At 40.2% G+C, this 19,535-nt stretch overlaps 1 protein-coding gene and 4 non-coding genes across 6 annotated transcripts in view; 4 read left to right on the top strand and 1 right to left on the bottom strand.

The window, feature by feature from the left end:
* Nucleotides 1-19,535, bottom strand: part of LOC146553148 (contactin-associated protein-like 4) — a 150,338-nt gene that overhangs the window by 56,099 nt on the left and 74,704 nt on the right. For both annotated transcript variants that reach the window (XR_014889419.1, XM_085253689.1), the window contains exons 6-10: nucleotides 13,947-14,119; nucleotides 13,701-13,847; nucleotides 11,182-11,449; nucleotides 10,898-11,047; nucleotides 6,515-6,686 (exon numbers count right to left, since the gene is read on the bottom strand). Coding sequence is in view for 1 of the 2 variants with exons in the window: in XM_085253689.1 (XP_085109815.1) it covers nucleotides 6,515-6,686; nucleotides 10,898-11,047; nucleotides 11,182-11,449; nucleotides 13,701-13,847; nucleotides 13,947-14,119 (910 nt within the window). In the remaining variant the exon portion in view is untranslated. The remainder of the gene's footprint in view (nucleotides 1-6,514; nucleotides 6,687-10,897; nucleotides 11,048-11,181; nucleotides 11,450-13,700; nucleotides 13,848-13,946; nucleotides 14,120-19,535) is intronic.
* Nucleotides 421-503, top strand: trnal-uaa (transfer RNA leucine (anticodon UAA)). Its single transcript has one exon. It is a non-coding gene; the product is annotated as a tRNA-Leu (tRNA).
* Nucleotides 798-880, top strand: trnal-uaa (transfer RNA leucine (anticodon UAA)). The gene has a single exon. It is a non-coding gene; the product is annotated as a tRNA-Leu (tRNA).
* On the top strand, nucleotides 3,841-3,923 carry trnal-uaa (transfer RNA leucine (anticodon UAA)). Its single transcript has one exon. It is a non-coding gene; the product is annotated as a tRNA-Leu (tRNA).
* On the top strand, nucleotides 4,359-4,441 carry trnal-uaa (transfer RNA leucine (anticodon UAA)). Its single transcript has one exon. It is a non-coding gene; the product is annotated as a tRNA-Leu (tRNA).

Here is a 19,535-nt window from a genome sequence, read left to right on the forward strand (position 1 = left end):
TCATCACTGAAAGAGTGTCCACTGGCCTGTAGGTGTAAATATACTGCAGAGTCCTGGCCTGACGAGGTAGCTCTTCTGTGTTGTGCCATCTGCTTCACCAGAGGTTGTTTGGTTTCCCCGATATATAAATCCTGACAATCCTCCTGGCACAACAGCATACACTATGTTACTCTGTTTGTGTCCGGGGACACAGAGCCACAGAGGCTCTGTGTTTAGAAAAAAATGCATCTCAACTGTTCCGATACTCCTGACACGTACGGGATCACTACAGGTTTTTGCTTAGGCAGCTGTTGTCCTTCTCTCCTGGATTGACTGGCGCTTTCTTTTGGCGCCTTCCCAGCTTTAACAAAAGTCCAGCTGGGATAACCACATTTACTCAGGGCCTTCTTGATGTGATGTTGGCTTTCCTCAGGGGCAGATACCCGGATGGCCGAGTGGTTAAGGCGTTGGACTTAAGTTCCAATGAGCACATGCTCTCGTGGGTTCAAACCCCTCTCCTGGTACATTTTGGAATCCCATGTGTGGTAATCTGGAAGTTATCTGTGGGAACTTACTTGCGCTTCCTTCTGCATGTTAGTAAGTAAGTGTTGTGTTAAAGGAAGACAATGAAATGCAGCTCAAAAAGCATTACTTCATCTTTCCTTGGCCTAATGATATATATCTACTAGACACAGTGATTTTTACTATATGATATCATATGTTACCTTCTCAAGCAAATGTTTTGTACTTGATAAAAAGTTACGTATTTCTGGGTTTGTTGGTCACGATCGTGACAGACTATCATTATGTGAGCAGACACCAGGATGGCCGAGTGGTTAAGGCGTTGGACTTAAGTTCCAATGAGCACATGCTCTCGTGGGTTCGAGCCCCACTCCTGGTATACTTAAATAGCTCACATCATTTGCCCTGTTCTTTGCCAGAAAGAACATTTATAATTAGGGTAATTGTTCCTGTTATTAATTTCTGTATCATCAACACAGAAGCCAATTGTTTCTGCTACACATGACTTACTCTGCAGATCTGAGATGACTATAAATTACTTTTAGAAAATGGAAACTTGGTTTGCTGTAACAAAGTGGGATCCAATGAGCAAATGCTCTTGTGAGTTCAAAATCAACCCCTGGTATCTAATCTGAGTGGCTAACGTTACCACAGTAAACTGCAGTTTAATACATGCATGAAGGCCAAGGAAAACAATGTAATGGCTACTAACATGAGCATAAACTCAAATATCCTTAATCCTCATTGTGCGTGTATAACATGTCTGTGTGTGCATCAAGTTTACAAAAACACACTGAACTCACCAGCCAATTGCATTGCTTGTGGCCAAAGATAAGTGATTAACGGAGAGTAAAGAAGGCTTCAGGGGCAAAATACTAGATAAAATATAAAGTGTCCCCTCAGGCAAGTATTTTTCCAAATTGACAAAAAGAAAGGGATCTCACAGCTGTCGACTACATTGCTATGAGTTTTAGTCACATCCATAATGCAGGTATAATCACTGGAGTGACATTTTAATCAACAGGAATGCAGCACAATGTGAAAGTGAAAGCAGTGCCCTGTTGATTTAATTATGTGTTTAGTTTTTTTTTTTTTTTTCATATTTTGATATTTCTTTGAATTTTGGTAAATATGGAGGACCAGGTCAGTGTTCAGATAAGGTTGTAAACAAGATGTTTACAACAACAGAATATTCTGCTGCAGGCATAATTGCCTCCACACTGCAGTTTTACTGGTTTTCAGTAAGCTGTGCTTTTTCTAAATAGCTATACTGCACATATGTTAGTGTCATGACACTCTAGCAATGTTTTAGTTTACTCCCTGGTTGTGATCACACATCCTTGGTTGCTTGGCAACTCTTCTTGCAGTGACAAGAGCAATCAAGCTTGAAACCAAGTTTATCTAAGAAAAAATAGCCATCAGTTTGCTTATCACAAACAGACTTGTACATATTCAATATCAGTCAAGTAAACACTGAACCATAAACAATCAATAATGCAAAAGACAAAACTATGTCCAGATGAGCAGATTCAACTTTCTGTGATTCATCTTGTTACGGCCCTGTTCACTACATTTAAAGCTACAGTCCTTGCCAGGACTGTTACAGTGTAACAGCTGGCATGACATGTATCAGGTCTTGTACATCACCAGGCTGTACGAGACCTGAATATTTAAGATGTTGGACTCAGATGGGTGTGTACCCATGTGGATTTAGGCCCTACTCTAGCTATCACAGATATTCTTGAGGACAAAACAGTTCTTTTTGAATCTTTGACAGCTTTTCAAGTCAGTTGAAAGTTGGATAATTTTCTTGCTTTACGTGTTCAGCTGATGTCTGTAAAAGCAGGCTCAATCTTTCATAGCTCTAGGTGAACAAGCCTAAATATGATCTTCCACTGGTATGTAGACACCTCACCAGAGATGACCTGGGGGAACAATTCCATGTACTATATATAGTATGTGGTATTGTTAGATATGAATACATGTGGGCTGCATTTAATCATACAAGGAAACACCAAAATAAACAAAAAACAAAAGAGTAGGCAAGGAAATCTCTTCCAAGGTTGTGAACAGGCTGGCTGAGTAGTTACGGTGTTGTACTCGAGCTGCTTAAAAAACATTTTAATTGTGTTGCTTGCAGTTTGAAGTGTTGAGTATAAAAAACATGGATGCTTCTATATACTTCTATAGCAGTCTCCTTTATATGGAAGGTGTGTGTGGTGTGACCCATTTTTCTTTATATCTCACAAGTACGACTGTACAGTAGAGGCTATGGTTATTTTTGTTTTTTGTCTTGTTCTGTTCCTGCAGCCAGAACTGAGCAGGAGCTGAATTCTCATGAAAAATAATCTGATAAATGTGAGAAAAGAAAGGTATTTAATTAAACCAGCTGGAGGAGATCCTCTTTCTCTGGTGAAAATGTGTAGCTGATGTCTGCAACTGTATTCACGGACGCCATATCATATATAAGTGTGTGTTTTCTGGTTTTTGCCAAAAGGAACATTCATAATTATGATAATCGTTCCTCTCATTGCATTGTGTAATTAGTGTATCATCAAGACAGAAGGCAATTGTCTCTGTTGTGCATGACTTACTCTGCCGATCTGAGAGGACTATAAATTACTTTTAGAAAATGGAAACTCTTACACTTCTTAATGTCTTTCTGCATCTGCCGTATGCCCTGCCATATTTGCCTTTAATATTTACAACAATTAGACCTCTTTTAGCAATCCTGGTGACATAGCTTGCACTAGTAAAACCATTGCTAATTATTGGACATTAAACTGAATTATTGTGAAGCTAAACTGGAATGGAGGTGGCACGGTGGTTAGCACTGTTGCCGCACAGCAAGAAGGTCCTGAGTTCAATTCTACCATCAGGCCGGGGTCTTTCTGTGTGGAGCTTGCATGTTCTCCCCGTGTTTGCGTGGGTTCCCTCCGGGTACTCCGGCTTCTTCCCACCGTCCAAAGACATGCAGCTTGTGGGGATAGGTTAATTGGATAATCCAAATTGTCACTAGGTGTGAATGTGAGTGCGAATGGTTGTCTGTCCCTGTGTGTTGGCCCTGCGACAGACTGGCGACCTGTCCAGGGTGTACCCCGCCTCTCGCCCTATGACAGCTGGGATAGGCTCCAGCGCCCCCCGCGACCCTGAAAAGGATAAGCGGAAGCGAATGGATGGATGGATAAACTGGAATGGTTACAGTGCCATACTTAGGGATGACATTTCACTTTTTTGTGTGTGGATGACTGATGGGATTTCATGTCAGAAACTTAAAATCCCTCCTCAGAGTCAATCTCATATATGCCTTGATCAAGTGCATTGGAAAGTTATATAGAAATCAGGATGGCTGAGTGGTTAAGGCGTTGGACTTAAGTTCCAATGAGCAAATGCTCTCGTGGGTTCAAACCCCACTCCTGGTATTCTGTGCTTTAGTGAAGCTTCACATAACCCTTACCTTGTGTAACAAACCTAGCAATAGCACTCTCTGGTAAAAAAAAAAAAACAGCTAAGAAAAACTGAAGTCATTTGCATAATACAGATTTCATATCATATAATAGTGAGCATCATCTGGTTGTTATAAAAAGAGCTTTTGCAATAATTTTTCCTACACTGTTTTGAGACCAGTTTTAAATAAGACAGTGTTTTTAAAGTTTCCATAATGCTTGCAGTGTTTATAATGTCTAGGAAAGCCAGTTTTCATAACTACTGTTTTCCTAGCTTTGGCTGTATGAAGATACTGGGGCTATTCCTCCAGTAAAAATACCTAGCTTGCATTGTAAAACTGTAGTGATTGGCTTACATGTAACATGCGCTTACATCTACTTGGCCATCCTGGTAGTTTGCCCAAGGAAACTACCAGGATGGCCGAGTGGTTAAGGCGTTGGACTTAAGTTCCAATGAGCACATGCTCTCGTGGGTTCAAGCCCCACTCCTGGTAGAGTCAAATTTGCTGTCCATGTGGAGTTCTGATTTACTTTGGTGTTAGTAAAGGTAGTGACTATATCCAAAAAGTTACAGTGATGCCTTAAGTTCCAGTGGGTTCAAATCCCACCCCTGTTAGAGCAGCTGTATTCACTCATTAAACCTTAGAGGAGGGGTGTCCAACTCCAGTCCTTGAGAGCTACTGTCCTGCAGCTTTTAGATGCATCCTTGTGAATGAATGGCAGTTTACCTAAAATCAAACTGATTATATCCAAGAATAGAAAATATATGTCCGCTAGCATGTGTGTGATTAATGTTCATTTGTGAAAATGTAGCATTGTATGGTTTTCTTTCAACAGGTCTGATTTGGATTAGTTCATATTCTTGGATTTTGGCCACTGAAGATGCCAAAAAGCTGAATTATTCCATTAGTACAATGATATTGGCAGATGTGAACACTGTTGTGTTTGCATTCACTACAGCTCCATTATGTTCCCATCGTCACGCACACCCACCAACCGAGGGTGAACATTTCTCAAAGGCTGCTGCAAAACACTGAGCTCTCTTGGGAGGAAATAAATTATTTTACCAGAAAAACAATTTCAATCTGTGCCAAACGCTATTCACTCAACCCTCCCTGAGTCTCCCTGAATATCACATCCATACACCCTGTAGGATCAAAGCACCAAACACAGAGAACACCAGGTGATCAGCAAAAGTACCCGGTGTATTACGTGTGATGCTCAATTCCTTCTCTAGCTCATAAAAGATGGAAGAAAGCAAGAAAATGATGGTGCTAAAAGAAAAATAATAATAAAAAAGGATGAAAGGCAGCAGCCAAAATGCTGTATATGAAAGATGACAAATGTTACAAAATGCTATCCCTCAAAAACCAAACAAAGAACCACACCAAGACTGACTCCACCTACAAGCAGGCTGAATAGACAGTTTTCAAAGGTTGCCATTCAGCTTGTTGAATGTCAGGAATAGACTCAAAAGAACAACAAATGAATACAAGAGGCAGGAGGAGCTGCAGGTGCACTACCGATAAGAGCTTTAACACTGAACACATGTTCAATATCCAATTTTTAGATCTTGCTCTCTTTAGAAGTATTGCCTTTCTTTTTATGTTTTCTTTTACTCACTGCTTTTACTTTGTATTTTACACTCTCAGTTAGACTTTAGGGACCAATATTGCTTGGTTTGGAACAGGGACAGATGTAGATTCGTATTAAAATACACCATTTCATAAAGTAATCCATGTGTTTGAAAACTCAGGTATGTATTTACTGCAGGGCATTTTTACATGCGCCCCCTTACTGTACCATTAAAGACATTTTTCATCAACCCGCCTCTATAGCTAGAAAAACTATTTAATTGACATGTACTCCTATTATTAAACATGGTCTACTTTACTGTGTGGAACAACAATGATTATGGTTTCCAGTCATTTTATTATTTTTACTGTAATTCATCCCTTTGAACTTTATCAAGGCTTACGCTAAGGGTATCGGCAGATGAATGCGGATTCAGGCAGCTGTAGCCATGGGCTGTCTGCTGTGCTTCACCTTTGCTAATTGGATTCACTGAACTGGACCCCTTGAACATATTTGTGGCCGTGGTGCTTTTTGGAGAATTTTAAATTAAACCAAGAAGCCCGTGTACCCTTTTGGGTTAATAAAATGTATTGTTATATTACTTAGAAGTAATTAGCTGCTACGGGTTTATGTGTGACAACTCCTCGATGGGATGACGGAGTGAGTATGCAATGAGTTACCAACAAATTGTAACTGACTATATTATTTGTGCATATGTATGTACAAACGCCCCAGACAGTCAAGGAAAAAGACTAGCATGTTTTATTAGCTAAGGGGAATGTGTGTCATGCTTGTGTATGTGTACAGGATGCTGCAGTCAATGACAGAGCCACTCCATCACATTATGGCTAAAATTAAACATGAATGCTTATCCAAGCAACACAGCGGTAAGGATCTCTGCATCGGTGTCGGTGCGTCTCAGTGTCAATGACAGCGAGGGTATAAAATGATTTAATCTGAGCTCAGTGAGATGGGTTTCTGCTGGTGCTGACCTGTCAATGATGCCGCACATGTCGATTTGCAGCTGGCTGTAATTTCCCAGCAGTCTTTGCTGCACCTTGATCAGGTCGACTCGCTGGTTCTCCACCGTGAGTAGACGCATGCAGCCCTGGAAAGTCTCGAAGAGGTTTCTACATTCCTCACTGTGCTCTTCAGCAGGACAACCTTGATGGGAAAGAAGTTTTATCAGTTAAACAAAAAGACAAGACAACACCAATGAGATTATGCTATCCTCCAAAGAAAACAACAGGACAGGCCAAGTGCACAAGGTGTTAACAAGACCAGTAGTTTGGTTTTAAAGTTTAGTGGTGGTGTGAAAATTACATGTATATTGCAGGAACTTTCAGACTGGCTTTAAATGTATAAATGAAAGCTTTACAGCATGCTTGTGAAGTGAAAACATGTAGCACAAAGCAGTAAAAACTCTGCTTCACACACATTCGTACCAGTGAAAATAATCTGTAAAATTTACGTGATACCGCTGCCTTACTAGTGCATACAGGAGACAGAGCACATAACACCCACTTGCTAGTGAATGTGCCCAAATATTAGTTGCTCTGTTCTTATATCAACACAATCCAACATCACATGCCCTTTGTCCCACAGAGCTGGCTGGTTAAAGATCAGTTAATATCTCATCTGCACTGAACACTTCTGTTCTGCATACAGCTGTCTTAGGTAAGTCCTTAAGCCCTTTAGAAAATGTCAGAACTGCAGTGCATGAGTAAAATGATGAGTGAGAGTAAAATGAAGTCAAACTCTGGTAAAAGGTCTTCTACCACATAAAGAGTGGTGCTGTTATTTGTGCTTTTTTCTTGTACTCCTAAGTGCCTAAAATCCTGCAAATGTGGACCAGAGTTCACTCCTTTCCCTTTAACACACCTTGGATTGTGTGCACTATCGAGTGCCTCCTAACTGAGAAAAAGGAAGTTGTCATGTTTAGTGACTGGGAAAAAAATTAGGTTGGCATAGCATGAGTTGAAAAGCAGTTTGAAACAGGAAAAAGGGGACTCTAAAAGGAAGTTCGACAGGAAATTGCAGTGCAATAACATCAAAGAGGTGTAGAGAGGAATGAATATCATTACTGGCTTCAAGCAGAAGAGAAATCAGCCGTTTAAGATGCTCTGCAAACGGATTTGACCAGTTGCTCCCGCCAACCTCTGCCAGTCCAGCTTCTTCGCCATCACCACCCTCACTAAGCACCTTCTACACCAGCTTCTCCTCAGCTCTTCTTTACAGTGGATTGGGTGAGAGCTGAGCTCAGGAGGCAGAATTCAGGGAAGGCGGAAGACCGTGGTGCCCGGTACTCTGGCACTTAAAGACCGTGTGTCAAAGCCGGTGGAGCCTGCCTGTGCTATCTTCAGCCTAAGTCATTGGTGCAGGAGGAAAACATCATGTCTTATGCCAGTAAGGCAGGGCAGCTAATGATGATTAATCACTACAGAGCAATTCCTCTCACTTCTCAAATAACAGAGATATGATATGGGGAGTGTGAGCCCCATGAGACCACAACTCCAACATGCACTAGAACCATTACAGTTTGAGTACCAGGGGAACACTGGTGAGGATGACCTGGTCTTCTCATGCAGTTAATAGCGTTCATAATACTGATGATTAGTCTTACGGGGATCATTTGCACCTTTTAATTGGCTATTTTATTGCTTCATATCTATCTTTAAATCATATGAAAACAGGTCATCTTTTTTGTTGTTGTCCACTTACTGCAGCTAGCGCGAGTAAATGTGTAAATGTGCGAGAGTGCACTTGCAGGATGATAAAAAAGCCTAAAGCTGTTAAACATAATGCTAGACTACAATATTGCTGAGCAGAGGGAAAACAAAGGAGATGAGATTTTTAGGCAGCGAGGGAGGCAGTGAAGTATGAACAAAAGGGGGAAAGGGAGGGAGAAAAAAGAAAGAGAATGAAGTGGATTGCAGCATGAGGCAAGGACAGAGTAAAGAGAGACAAAAGCAAGATGAGAGAAAGAGTACACTAACTGTATGATGCAATATACACATACATACAATATCACATCTTCTATATAAATATAGCTATGCTCTTTTAAACTGTATTGGAACAAGCTGTTTAATCCTCTGCCTTTAAGCCAACTTAATCTGACTGACTTCCCCTCGTTAACTGAAAATCTGAACAACAGATGGGTGGAACTGTTGTGTGCCAGAGATGACCATATTAGGGATATCCAACCTCTCACTGAAATGAGAATGTGGACCAGTCTAAAGCCTGCATGAGTTTTTGGCATGTAGGGTGTACTTGCACATGTGCTGACCTCAGCATTTGAAACTGAGCCATGTTTAGTATGAGCATCCATCCTTGTAAGTGTGTGTATATCTATATCAATAGCCCACTTGCGCCTTCTTGTTCTAGTAGCCTACTTCTCATCAGTGTGTCCTGGTTCTTCAACATCCGGGCAACATCCAAGCTGGTATGGTTTCAGTTTTCTGTCTTTCGCTCATGTCTGAGGTAGGCTTGGATAGCATGGGGGGGTCTAGCCTAGGGACCCTTGTTGGATACAGGAGCTTGGAAAGAAAAGCATCTGGACTAGTTTAAGTTTCTTGAAGACGTTTCACCTCTCATGCGAGAAGCTTCTTCAGTTCTAAGACCAATTGATGGATTTTAGTCCCAGATTTTTAAGCCTTATTGGGAGTGACCCTATAATGTTCATGGACCTACTATTGATCCTCCGCCGAATCTCACCAGCCAAGGTGTGAAAACAGGTGTGGGTCACTATCAGCCAAGGTTTCAGGTGAACCCATTGTGAGACCTTGCCTCACCCAGTCATGTGACTTACTGAGATCAAATGACTCAAAATGTGAGTGAGCGTTAAGGCGTCTGGGAAGGGATCTCAAAACTGGATTATAGATGGCAGACAGTTGTAAGCGACCCCCTCTGTTCAAAGATGGTCGCTGGCATCCTCGAAAGAGTGACCTTCATCCTTTAGATGCAGATGTACAGCTCAGTCTTGTCCTGTTGAGCTTCTTGAAGAAGCTGAGACCTCTAAAAGTTAGGTAACAGCACCTTGACTGCCATTAGGTATCAGGATGTTGTTGCCTTAGACCCACTGTCAGACCCTAGTATGTTGGTGCAATAGGTCCAGGGTTCCTCCTGGTGCACCACAACGCCTCATGTGGTGACAGTATGCAGGCAGTTCGGGGAGGATACCACTGAGTGCCAATTCCAATTATTCACTCCCAACCCCTGGGAGTCATTTGGTACCGGTCCATGAGAGTTGAGGCTCGGGTGTGAAATTTATGGTTTTCAGGGTTTTTATCAATAACTCGGTTTCCCTGGGTCTTTTCCCGTGTTGTAGTTGTGTGTCTTATTTTGAAAGAAATATTTACGTGTTATCATAGCGACCAGAGAACATTAAGGGGGAGAGGGGGAGGATGTTACTCTCAATGTTGTTGGTGCATTTCAGGAGGACGTTGCTAATAAAGTTACACAATTACACAGTGAATTTGCATTTATTATTATATTTACATAATACCACAGTTTTTATCTTGGTCGTATCTTTTTATTTTGTCGTATTTATCCGTGACACCTTACAGGCCGGTCCGTGAAAATGTTGTCTGACATTAAACCACTCCGTGGCGTAAAAAAGGTTGGGAACCGCTGCAATAGAGCACTTCTGGGACGTTACATTTTGGTCCATCTGATGCCACCAGTTTACACCTCAGACTATCCAGAAGCTTGTTGATGTGCTGGTTCAGAGCTGGGAGGAGATTCCCCAGAACACCATCCATCATCTTATTTGGAAAATGTCCCAACATCGTCAGGCATGCATACAACCACCAGCCTGCTGCATCATTTTTTCATTTTGATTTTCAGGGTGTCTTTGAATTCAGTCCTCTGTACGTTGATAATTTTTATTTCCATGAAATGATGTAGAATCATTTTGTTCCTCCCGCATTACTCAATCCATATCAGTAGAGATATCAAGGATGATTTATTTTCCACACTAGTTTCTGATGTACTTTGCCATTCAATTTATTATACGAATCAGGATTATGCAATATTTAAACAGATTGTTCGCTTTTATTCTCAGCTTCCTGAATTTAATACGAACACACCCACACAGTCACGATGAAGGAGGTTAGCTGTGTATGTAGTGTTAAACACCTCAAAGATTATTTTTTTCATGAACATCTAGCTTTCCAGAGAAATACTTTTAAAATCAGTTTTCAGGGGATCTTGTAACTGAATAAGAACTTTAATTACAGCCAACAGAAGGAACAGAAATCTTCTAATTGCTTTTCCAGTTAATCTAAGCATAGATATAATATGTAGAAACACATATACTTAAGGAATTTCAAAGTTTCTTAGTTTATAAAAGCTCAAAAGCCTGAATTCACTCTTACCACCAAAGAACAGTTGAGTTTCTGCGGTGATGGGAAATGAGGGAGCAGCATGAGCAATGCCCCCTTCTCCTTTATCCACAGAGATTGTCAAGCGACCGCGTCTGGCTGTAAAATCCACTGCATGCCACTGACCATCATTTAGAGCAGCACCTGAGAAAACAGCAGGCGACAACCCTAATGATATTTTATTTCTTTTTATTTTAAAAACAGTATTAAAAACATAAATCAGTAAGGGGTTGACACATGAAAGGTTAGGATTTCATTGTGCAGGTTTATACACTGACCTGTGCTGAGCTCTAGCACCACTGAGCCACTTTTATGGATCATCAGTCGGAGTCTGGCATCACTCAGATATAACCAGACCATGCCCTCTTGTTGAGGAAGGCTAAAGGTGAACAGAAGCCCTCCCTTGTTCCACGTCCTGAACTGGAATCCGACAGACACACCACCCGGCGAGGACGCTGTAGTCCCGGGCAACTGGAGGAAGCTCTGTGGCCCGGGGAACGTCAAAGCAACGGAAACTGGCTCAGCACAAGAAAAGGTCACATTGCCCTGAGAGAGAAACATGAAGAGTGGAGAGTGGGGAGGTGGGAAGAAAAAAAATGATTACTGGTGAGATAAAACAACATAAAACATGAATATTAATCAGCTGCTGAGGGCGTGTCGCTGTGACCTTGTGGCGCAGCGATCTCATCAGCAAGTCTCCTTGAATATAGCAATATAGCAATGGCTCCTAACTAAAAACAGCAATGTCACCCATCACAGAGCTGTACAGGGAGGTAGATATGCATATGAACAGTGCTATACAGGCATTTCCACTGCGGCCCATTGTTTTGAGTAGTGGTAATGACACTAGGTCCATTGCTAAGGCTGTAGCAGTTATATATTACAGCCCCTGCTCTCTTCTGGGAATATCAGCCTGCTATCTTTATAATGCTCTGGAAACACAGATGACATCTAAAAGCCCTTTGTAGAGCTGTTAAAGTGATATATGAAAGTATACGGTGGAGAAAGCTTCACCACTGCAAAATAAAAAGTAAAAAGTGGGCTATAAAATTCCCCAAAAGCCATTTACTAACACATATGCACAACCAAAATACTCCACATTACTGTTGCCGTGCCTTTAAGAAAGGCTAAAAGTGCTCTCTTTATCAAGACAGACTAGAACAGTGTTAATACTCTATTACTATGAGATGTATGGAGCTCTTGTAAAACAGCCTCTATTAGACCTTCAGCCATGCATGTGAATCTCTGAACCATTTTTACCAAGACGTTTTGCTTCTCTGCTCTCTCATCCTAAACTGTAATGAGAAACCATTTGTTACAAAATGGTTCAGAGTTGCTCTCCACTGAGTTCGCTACACTTATTGTCATTGGAGAAATGTTTTTTTTTTCTTTTTCTAATGATAAAGGCGAGGAAGGGCTTACTAGAAATCTAACCACCATCAAGGCTCCTCTGTCTTCTCATCGCTCAGTCTCCTCGTTAGGAGCTCATTAGCATCATTAACCAGCTAGCAGCGCCGCTGCCGGCATCCACATAATTTCCCAGTGGTGCTCTGAGGATGTGAACATGTATGAACACACCTGCACGTGCAAACACATTCATATACTCTCGAGGCTAACCTGTCGTTATTTATGCACGCGGAGGATTGGTGAGTGCTGGATAAGCAGCAGAGGAATCTGCCTCGTGCTGTTTGTAGGGATTTCTTAATAATACTAATAATCAAGTCACTAAAAGAAAAAAAAACTGAGTCACGAGTCTGCAGTTTATACTCTCAGATATAAAACCCACAGAGCCTGGGGAGTTTGAGGAGCTAAACATCAAAGCACAAAATCAGTTGTTATCACACGATATATATATATATATCAACCCTCTCGATGCACTGATCAATAAATTATCAGAGTGTGTAAAGGATGGATTAAGCTTTAAGAAAATAGAACATGTCTAAAGATAAATATAAGGAAAGCTGTACAGCTCACACATGGGTCATTCTGCAAAGCATTTACCCCCTAAAAGTCTATTTTCTTTGCTAATTGTGGTCTATTGACTTCACCTCACTGAAAATTTCAGTCAGAACACTGTTTCCCAATAATCTTTCATCTATTGGGAAATAGATGAAAGATTAGTCCATTTTTTTTTCCAGATTCTTGAGATACTCAGGAAACCTCAACCAAATCTTCATCAGGTATCAGGTTACTCTACTAACTGTACACACTAGTAATTGTTTCATAATGCTTATGTCTTTAGAATAAATTTATTTTTCTTCCAATTGATTACGACTCCTGAAGAAGAAGCACAATTAAAAACATCCATAAGTCATGTTTAGCTTTTCCTACTCTCAACTAATTTAAACTTCTCAGCCAACAAATTGTTACAGTTATCTTATCTAAACCATTAGATGTAACACCACCCTCTCCTTTGCTAATAGTCTGCTCAGCTATTAGCCCTGCGTGTTGCAGATATTTTATGCTGTAATGTTGTATCTCATTCTATTTTAGGAAGGCAAGAATCAACACAGTTTTGCAAGATACCCAGCTTAAACCATGAGTAGCCAGGTTTTTTTTTTACATTTATTTAAGTAGAGGAAGATGTCTACTTAATAGACATATATATATATATATATATATATATATAGCTTAATGAAATGCAAAAGACTAAAAGAATCCAAACATTTATGATAATGCCAGTAAAGGCATTATGTTACTGATGCAAAGAGGCGAACTGTTTGAGAGCCTGGAGTCACAGCATATAAGTGCTTTCTTGAAAACAGAAAAATGGGTGTTCTTGGTATCATGTACTTACCCTGACAGTAACTTGGTGGTCACTATTCTTAGCCAGCTCTATCAAGTTGAAGCCATTGTACAGCAGGTTTTCTATGCAGCCATGGAGGTCCTTACTGGAGGCGTCTGGCTTCTGCGATCGAAGGCTATGGACAGCTCCTAAACTCAACTATGTAGAGATCACAATGAAAAAAATATTGTATATTTTCTGTGCACATTTATATAAACACGCCACTGGTCAGTTTTATATCAGTGTGTTTTAGCACACCTGTTCGATGGCCCAGCGACTGAACTCTGCCGGGAGCTGCACTCTCTCCGTGTTTTTGTCCACAGTCAGGTTGAGGTGAGCACTTTTTTGCTCCAGTACTACATGGTGCCAATGCTGATCATCCAACAGGCTGCCAAGGGAGGTGAGATGCAGTGGTTCAGGGGAAGTCTTACCTGAAAGAGAAAGCGGGAGACAGAAAAGATGGGTGAATAAAGAATAACAAGAGAAATGGTGAAGAATGCAAAAGGAAAGACAAAAGAAGAAAGTGTTGGAAAAATACATTTAGGATAAAAAGGAGAAGGAATGGGGCAAAGGGAGAAGTGGATACAGAAGGTGAAGAAGGTAAAAATCAGCTAGAGGTAGAAGAGAGGTGGGGTTGGTCATGGAAGAAAAACAAAGAAGACTGATGGATGGCACGGAAAGAATAAGAGGTGGTGGAGGATAAAGCAGGCAGAGACAAATAGATCGTTATTGAAAACTGCTCAGAGTGAAACTGAAATTACAAAGACCGACTTTGTTTTTTAATCCACACACCAAAACTGTTTTATTTGTAAGAAACAAGAAAAAAAGAAACACTGTACATCAAATTGGTCACTATGAAATGGAAAAGAAGTGAAGCGCTCATCAAATGATTTCACTTATGTCATTAGGATTATTCAGTTTTCTGGTGGCTTTTAGCACTTTTTCAATTTTTACCTGATTTGACAGCGACTTTTGTTATATGACCTGTTAGCTTGCATGGTTGTCGATATCTGACCCACTATTCTGGGGAACAACAACAATCAGACTTTATACTGCATCTAAATATTTCATTTTTCTCTGAATCCCACAGCGAGGATCACTGAGAGGTCACCCTTGGTCATCTCATTAGCAACAACTAGATATAACTGCACGCTAACACTGAAAAACAAAGCCAAATATGTCCTAATGCCTAATCTGGGGGGGAAAAACTGGAGAAGACACATGGCAAGACACCATTAAAGATAGATGAGCACCAGCCGGTCCTAATAAGTGGATCCATCTCTATTCCCCCCCTAGGGATGTGAAAGAAACTGTGTTTCTGCTTACAGGGGGAACTGGAGAGAGCAGAATACTGTCAGTCATTAAAAATGTATTAGATATTCTTAAGGGAAAAGCAATTTCAACTTCAGAGAAAGAAACAGACCACTTGGAAGCTGATGGACAAATATCTTTGATATTTCACTTCGGTCTGTGAGAATATATACAACCTAGTGAGAAATCAAAGGAAAACCCTGAACTGTTCATGCTTACAGGTAGAGATCATGCACGAGTTGTTTGGATCAACTCATCTTAAGGTGCCTACGCTCACCTTTCCCTTCAGTCAGTTTATTGTCCTTGTAATTGTTTGTCTGGTCCTCTTCAGCTTTACCTCTGCTGAATCTGTCTCGCCTAAATACAACTAGCCAGATTTGTGAGTTTGTAATAAAACAAGTATTCCAGCAGTTCCCAGTATCTCCTTGTGTTTTTCCTAATGTTCTTACCAATGTCCTAATTTATGGTGTGGGCTTAACCCCTTGTTGGAAGTGTTTTCTTCCTCTGGCTGCCTTTAAATGTAACTCCTACCTGGATTAAAGGATTTGGATTTCTAAACTTACGCTACTTCCTGGTGCTCTACATTTACGCCCTTTCTTCTGTTTGTTGCAAGTTTAATACAAAGCTTAAAAACTCTCTGACTTAGGTCTAATGAAACTGTACAACATCAGGTGTTACAAATGAATATTGTCTCCTAACACGTCAGTCATGGGCTATGATGCACAGCTGGAATTCCTCCACCTTTTGCTGCCACGCGTCTTCTATTGCCACATTTTCTTCTTGTTGGTGTCCCAAACATTTAGTTTATCACATTTTACTGACTGCTGTCTGCTTGAGATAAGTTACTGTTCTGTTGTTGTCGTTTTTTCTAACTAGCGCTGTAGTTACACTAACCACTACATTATTTCAAGCTTGCATTTCTGTTTGTTGGTTGGTAGAGTTGAATAGGTGGTCATCCTGAATTTGGAACATTTTTTTCTAGGCTACCTTTAGCCTTTAGCCTTCTGCTTAGGAACAACATTTTGGAGCCACTACAAAAGAAAGATATTGCTGTGATTTGATGATTATGGTGCTTGTCTGGGACAGTCTGTGTATACCCAGCTTTAGAGAGTCACTTTAAATCAGCACAAAGCTCTTGATATAAGTGGTCTGCACAACATCCCATATGACAATCGACAGGGAGCAAGACGTCACTGTAAAAAGTATGAATATGGTTTCATATGTCTGCCCTTCACAGTAATCAGCTATTGGGAGGATTAAATGATATGCTAGACCATGCTCTCATTTGCCATCATTGAAAAACCAAATGAAGGAAAAAACGAATATCTTTTCAAAGAATTACATTTCTATCCTTCAGCAAAGTTATCAAAGAATCATTGTCAACTCAGACGATGTTAAAGAATGACTCTGCCACATGCATATATTGCAGCTCTGGTTAAATACCAAAAGCTGGAAGGCCAGCTTTTCAGGTTATTTAAAATACATTTAGCAAAAGATGACAAGTCCTCCTCCTCAGTGTCTTTTCAAACTCAGACAGCTAGTTGATTCAAACCCAGACCCTTTGTGCTTCGAGGGAACTTCGCGTACTACTGCACCACCTTTCCACTCTAGCATGTGGGAACAATAAGTTCCAGAGGTTGCTACAAATACATGCAACACGCTTTTCTTTTTTCCAAAACTTCAATCTGATATAACTAAATGAAATGCCAATCAAATATTCTATAACTTTCACCTTTCACCAAATCTTGGACCAGATTAGAACTAATTTTAACCTCGAAAGGCCTTAAACCCTTAAGCTCTAATTAACAGAAAATTCTTTACTTGGATAAACACGAATTGTTGCAGTTTGGTACAATTCAAGAATAGTAATAGCACAAATTTGAGTGACCAGAAAAACAATGTTCTTGGATAGCTCGTGCTTGGAAGGAAGAAACATTAAAACTCTTCTGATGTTAACACCTTACTGAGCTTTGAGCTTTCTTTTGTTAAAAAACAAAAAAAAACTCCACCTGATGTAAGAATATGAAAACGTGACGAACTCAAGTTAAAAAACTTGAGTTCGTCACGTTTTCATATTCTTACATCAGGTGGAGTGAAGAAAAACAATTTTATTATTTTATCAGAGAAAATTAAACTAATGATACAGAGGAAGTCTCTCCTGTCAACACAGTTATTGTGATGACTTATTTGATTAGAGTCTGGATGAACAGAAAGAGACACTGCAATCAATACGAGAGGAAAGATGAGAATCTCTTTATGGGCTTTGATTAATGGAAAAATTACTGTGTTGTAGGAGGTAGAGAAGAGGGCCTTACTGGATGGATGTTTCATTAGATGGATGATTTGATTACTGCATGAATGATGGGAAAGAGAAAGCAGGAATCAATATCAGAGATCAGAGGCCAAAACAGAAAATTGCTTTACTAATATTAATAAATAGAGCCATCTCTTTCCATCTCTTCATCAATCTTTCCTCGTGCGTTTTCTGTCTTTCGTATTCTCCAATCGTTTTTGGCTGTGAAATCATCGCCTCTGAGGGAGGAAACTTTTCCAGTTTTGAGGACCTAGTGTTACAAAATTTGAGACTGTCTCAGCTTTTTTTGTCATCACAGTCCTCTGTTAGACATAGCTGTTAATTAAACAAGTAGTTTAATTAACAGCTATTTATTTAATCAGCAATGCAGTCAGTTTAACTCAGTATGTTAGATATAAATGATATAATTATGCTGAGCCGTAGAAGAGCTGCAATCAAGAGGTTCCAACAAACATGACAATGAAAAGGAAAACTTGTAAATATTTACAACCTTCCCTTCAAGGTCATCTTCATGTGCACCTCTTCACTACTGTCACTGTGCCTGATATCTTTTAGGTCACTCTGGAAGTCCCACTATAACCAGTTGTGTTGTGGTCCTGAGTCTTTGACCCAGCATTTTATGTTTTTGAGTTGCGTTTGTCGTTGTTTAAGCTTGTAGCTGCTTACTGTTCAGTTGTCGCTTTTGTGTATTTTTTAAAATGTATCCTCCGTTACAGGCATTTTTGTTTGTGCTCTTAGTTTAGTCTTTAAGTGCCTCCCCACGTTTTGTCAAGTCTCTGTCTGTTATGTTTCCCTGTTAAGTTATTTCTTGTTTTATTTGGGTAACATTTGTCTTGTGTGTTCTATGTTCAGCTTTACTTCGCTTGTCTCATTATCCCTGAGTTACACCTGCCATATTTCCCACCTGTTTTTTCCTTAGCCTCATTATCATTTGTCCCTTTGTCCTGTCTCATATCTTCCCAACCTTTGGGATTATTTATCCCAGAAATGTGTTTCTTTGCATTTCTGTAAAAAGTCGAGCAATAAGCTGCATTTGGGTCCACTCCCTGCCTACCACACAGCTGAACCTTGACTACTTGAACTTGTGCATCTTTGCTGGACCCTGCAGTGGATGAAAACTCCAGCCTACTCATTTAGTTAGGTAAAAAGATGAAGTCAGAGCCACGATGGCATGTGCTATCATGGAGGTCAGTTGTGCTGAATGTTGTCAAATGCCTTACTGTAGAACCTTATGTTGACAGTATGACACTGGGGGACAATTTCAATGTGTACAATCTTGTGAATGTCACAAAAAATGACAAACATGCTCCAGGTTATCTCCCCCAACTGATGTGTGGCTTTGGGCTTAGACACTGTGCACTTCTCCTCTGACAATTTCTGGTTGCTGACAGGGTTGTAGCCAAAGCCCCGGCTCTCATTACCAGTGATGATACTTATTAAGGTGACTTCTGAGTCAGTTTGACATATAAGCTGATATTTGCTCTCAACAGGTTTGAATTCTGCATTCATATTGTAGCACAGTGGTGCAGTGGACTGCTGCCTCACATATTCATATTCAAAAGTCCTGATCGGTTGGGGCTGAATTAGAATCTTGTCCAGGCTTTCCATGGTGTAACCTGCCTTTCACTAAATGTTACTCAGCCTCCTTGCAACCTTGGGATAGATAAACAGTTCAGATACACAGATACAAGTAGTCAAAATGGGACTAGGCCAAAAAACAGCAGTCCAAAGATGAACATGTAGAGCTTGGCCAACTACCAGTCAGTATGTTTTTATTTTTTAAATTATTAAGTACCCAGTCATACAAGTCTTTGATCCTATTGATTGAAACCTGATACCAAACGTAATGATTGTATGTTTATTATTATTTATAGTTTATTTTGCCATTCTTCAGGTTAATGGAAAACATGAGTATTTGAATTGTATTTAATACCATTCATTATTCATTATGCCAGTGTTTCCCAACCTTTGGGAGCCACGCCACATATTTCACATTAGAAAAATCACACAGCATCATGTTAGGGCCTTCATCTGGGTTGGAGGTTTCTCCAGGACCCAGGTCAGATTGACTACTTTTTCTTTACAAATATTTATGTATTGCTATTATGTACTGTGTCATCTCACAGCATGACTATTATGTAATTTCTTCTTCACCTTATGTTTTACTGGTAGTTGGCAACCATTTAATTAGAGCAAGGCAGTTGCACTGCCCTCTAGTGGAA

This window comes from Mchenga conophoros, linkage group LG18 (genome assembly GCF_057382185.1).
Source record: "Mchenga conophoros isolate Kocher_MC1m ecotype Shallow Benthic linkage group LG18, M_conophoros_male_GT1.1, whole genome shotgun sequence".
In the NCBI taxonomy this organism is placed as follows: domain Eukaryota; kingdom Metazoa; phylum Chordata; class Actinopteri; order Cichliformes; family Cichlidae; genus Mchenga; species Mchenga conophoros.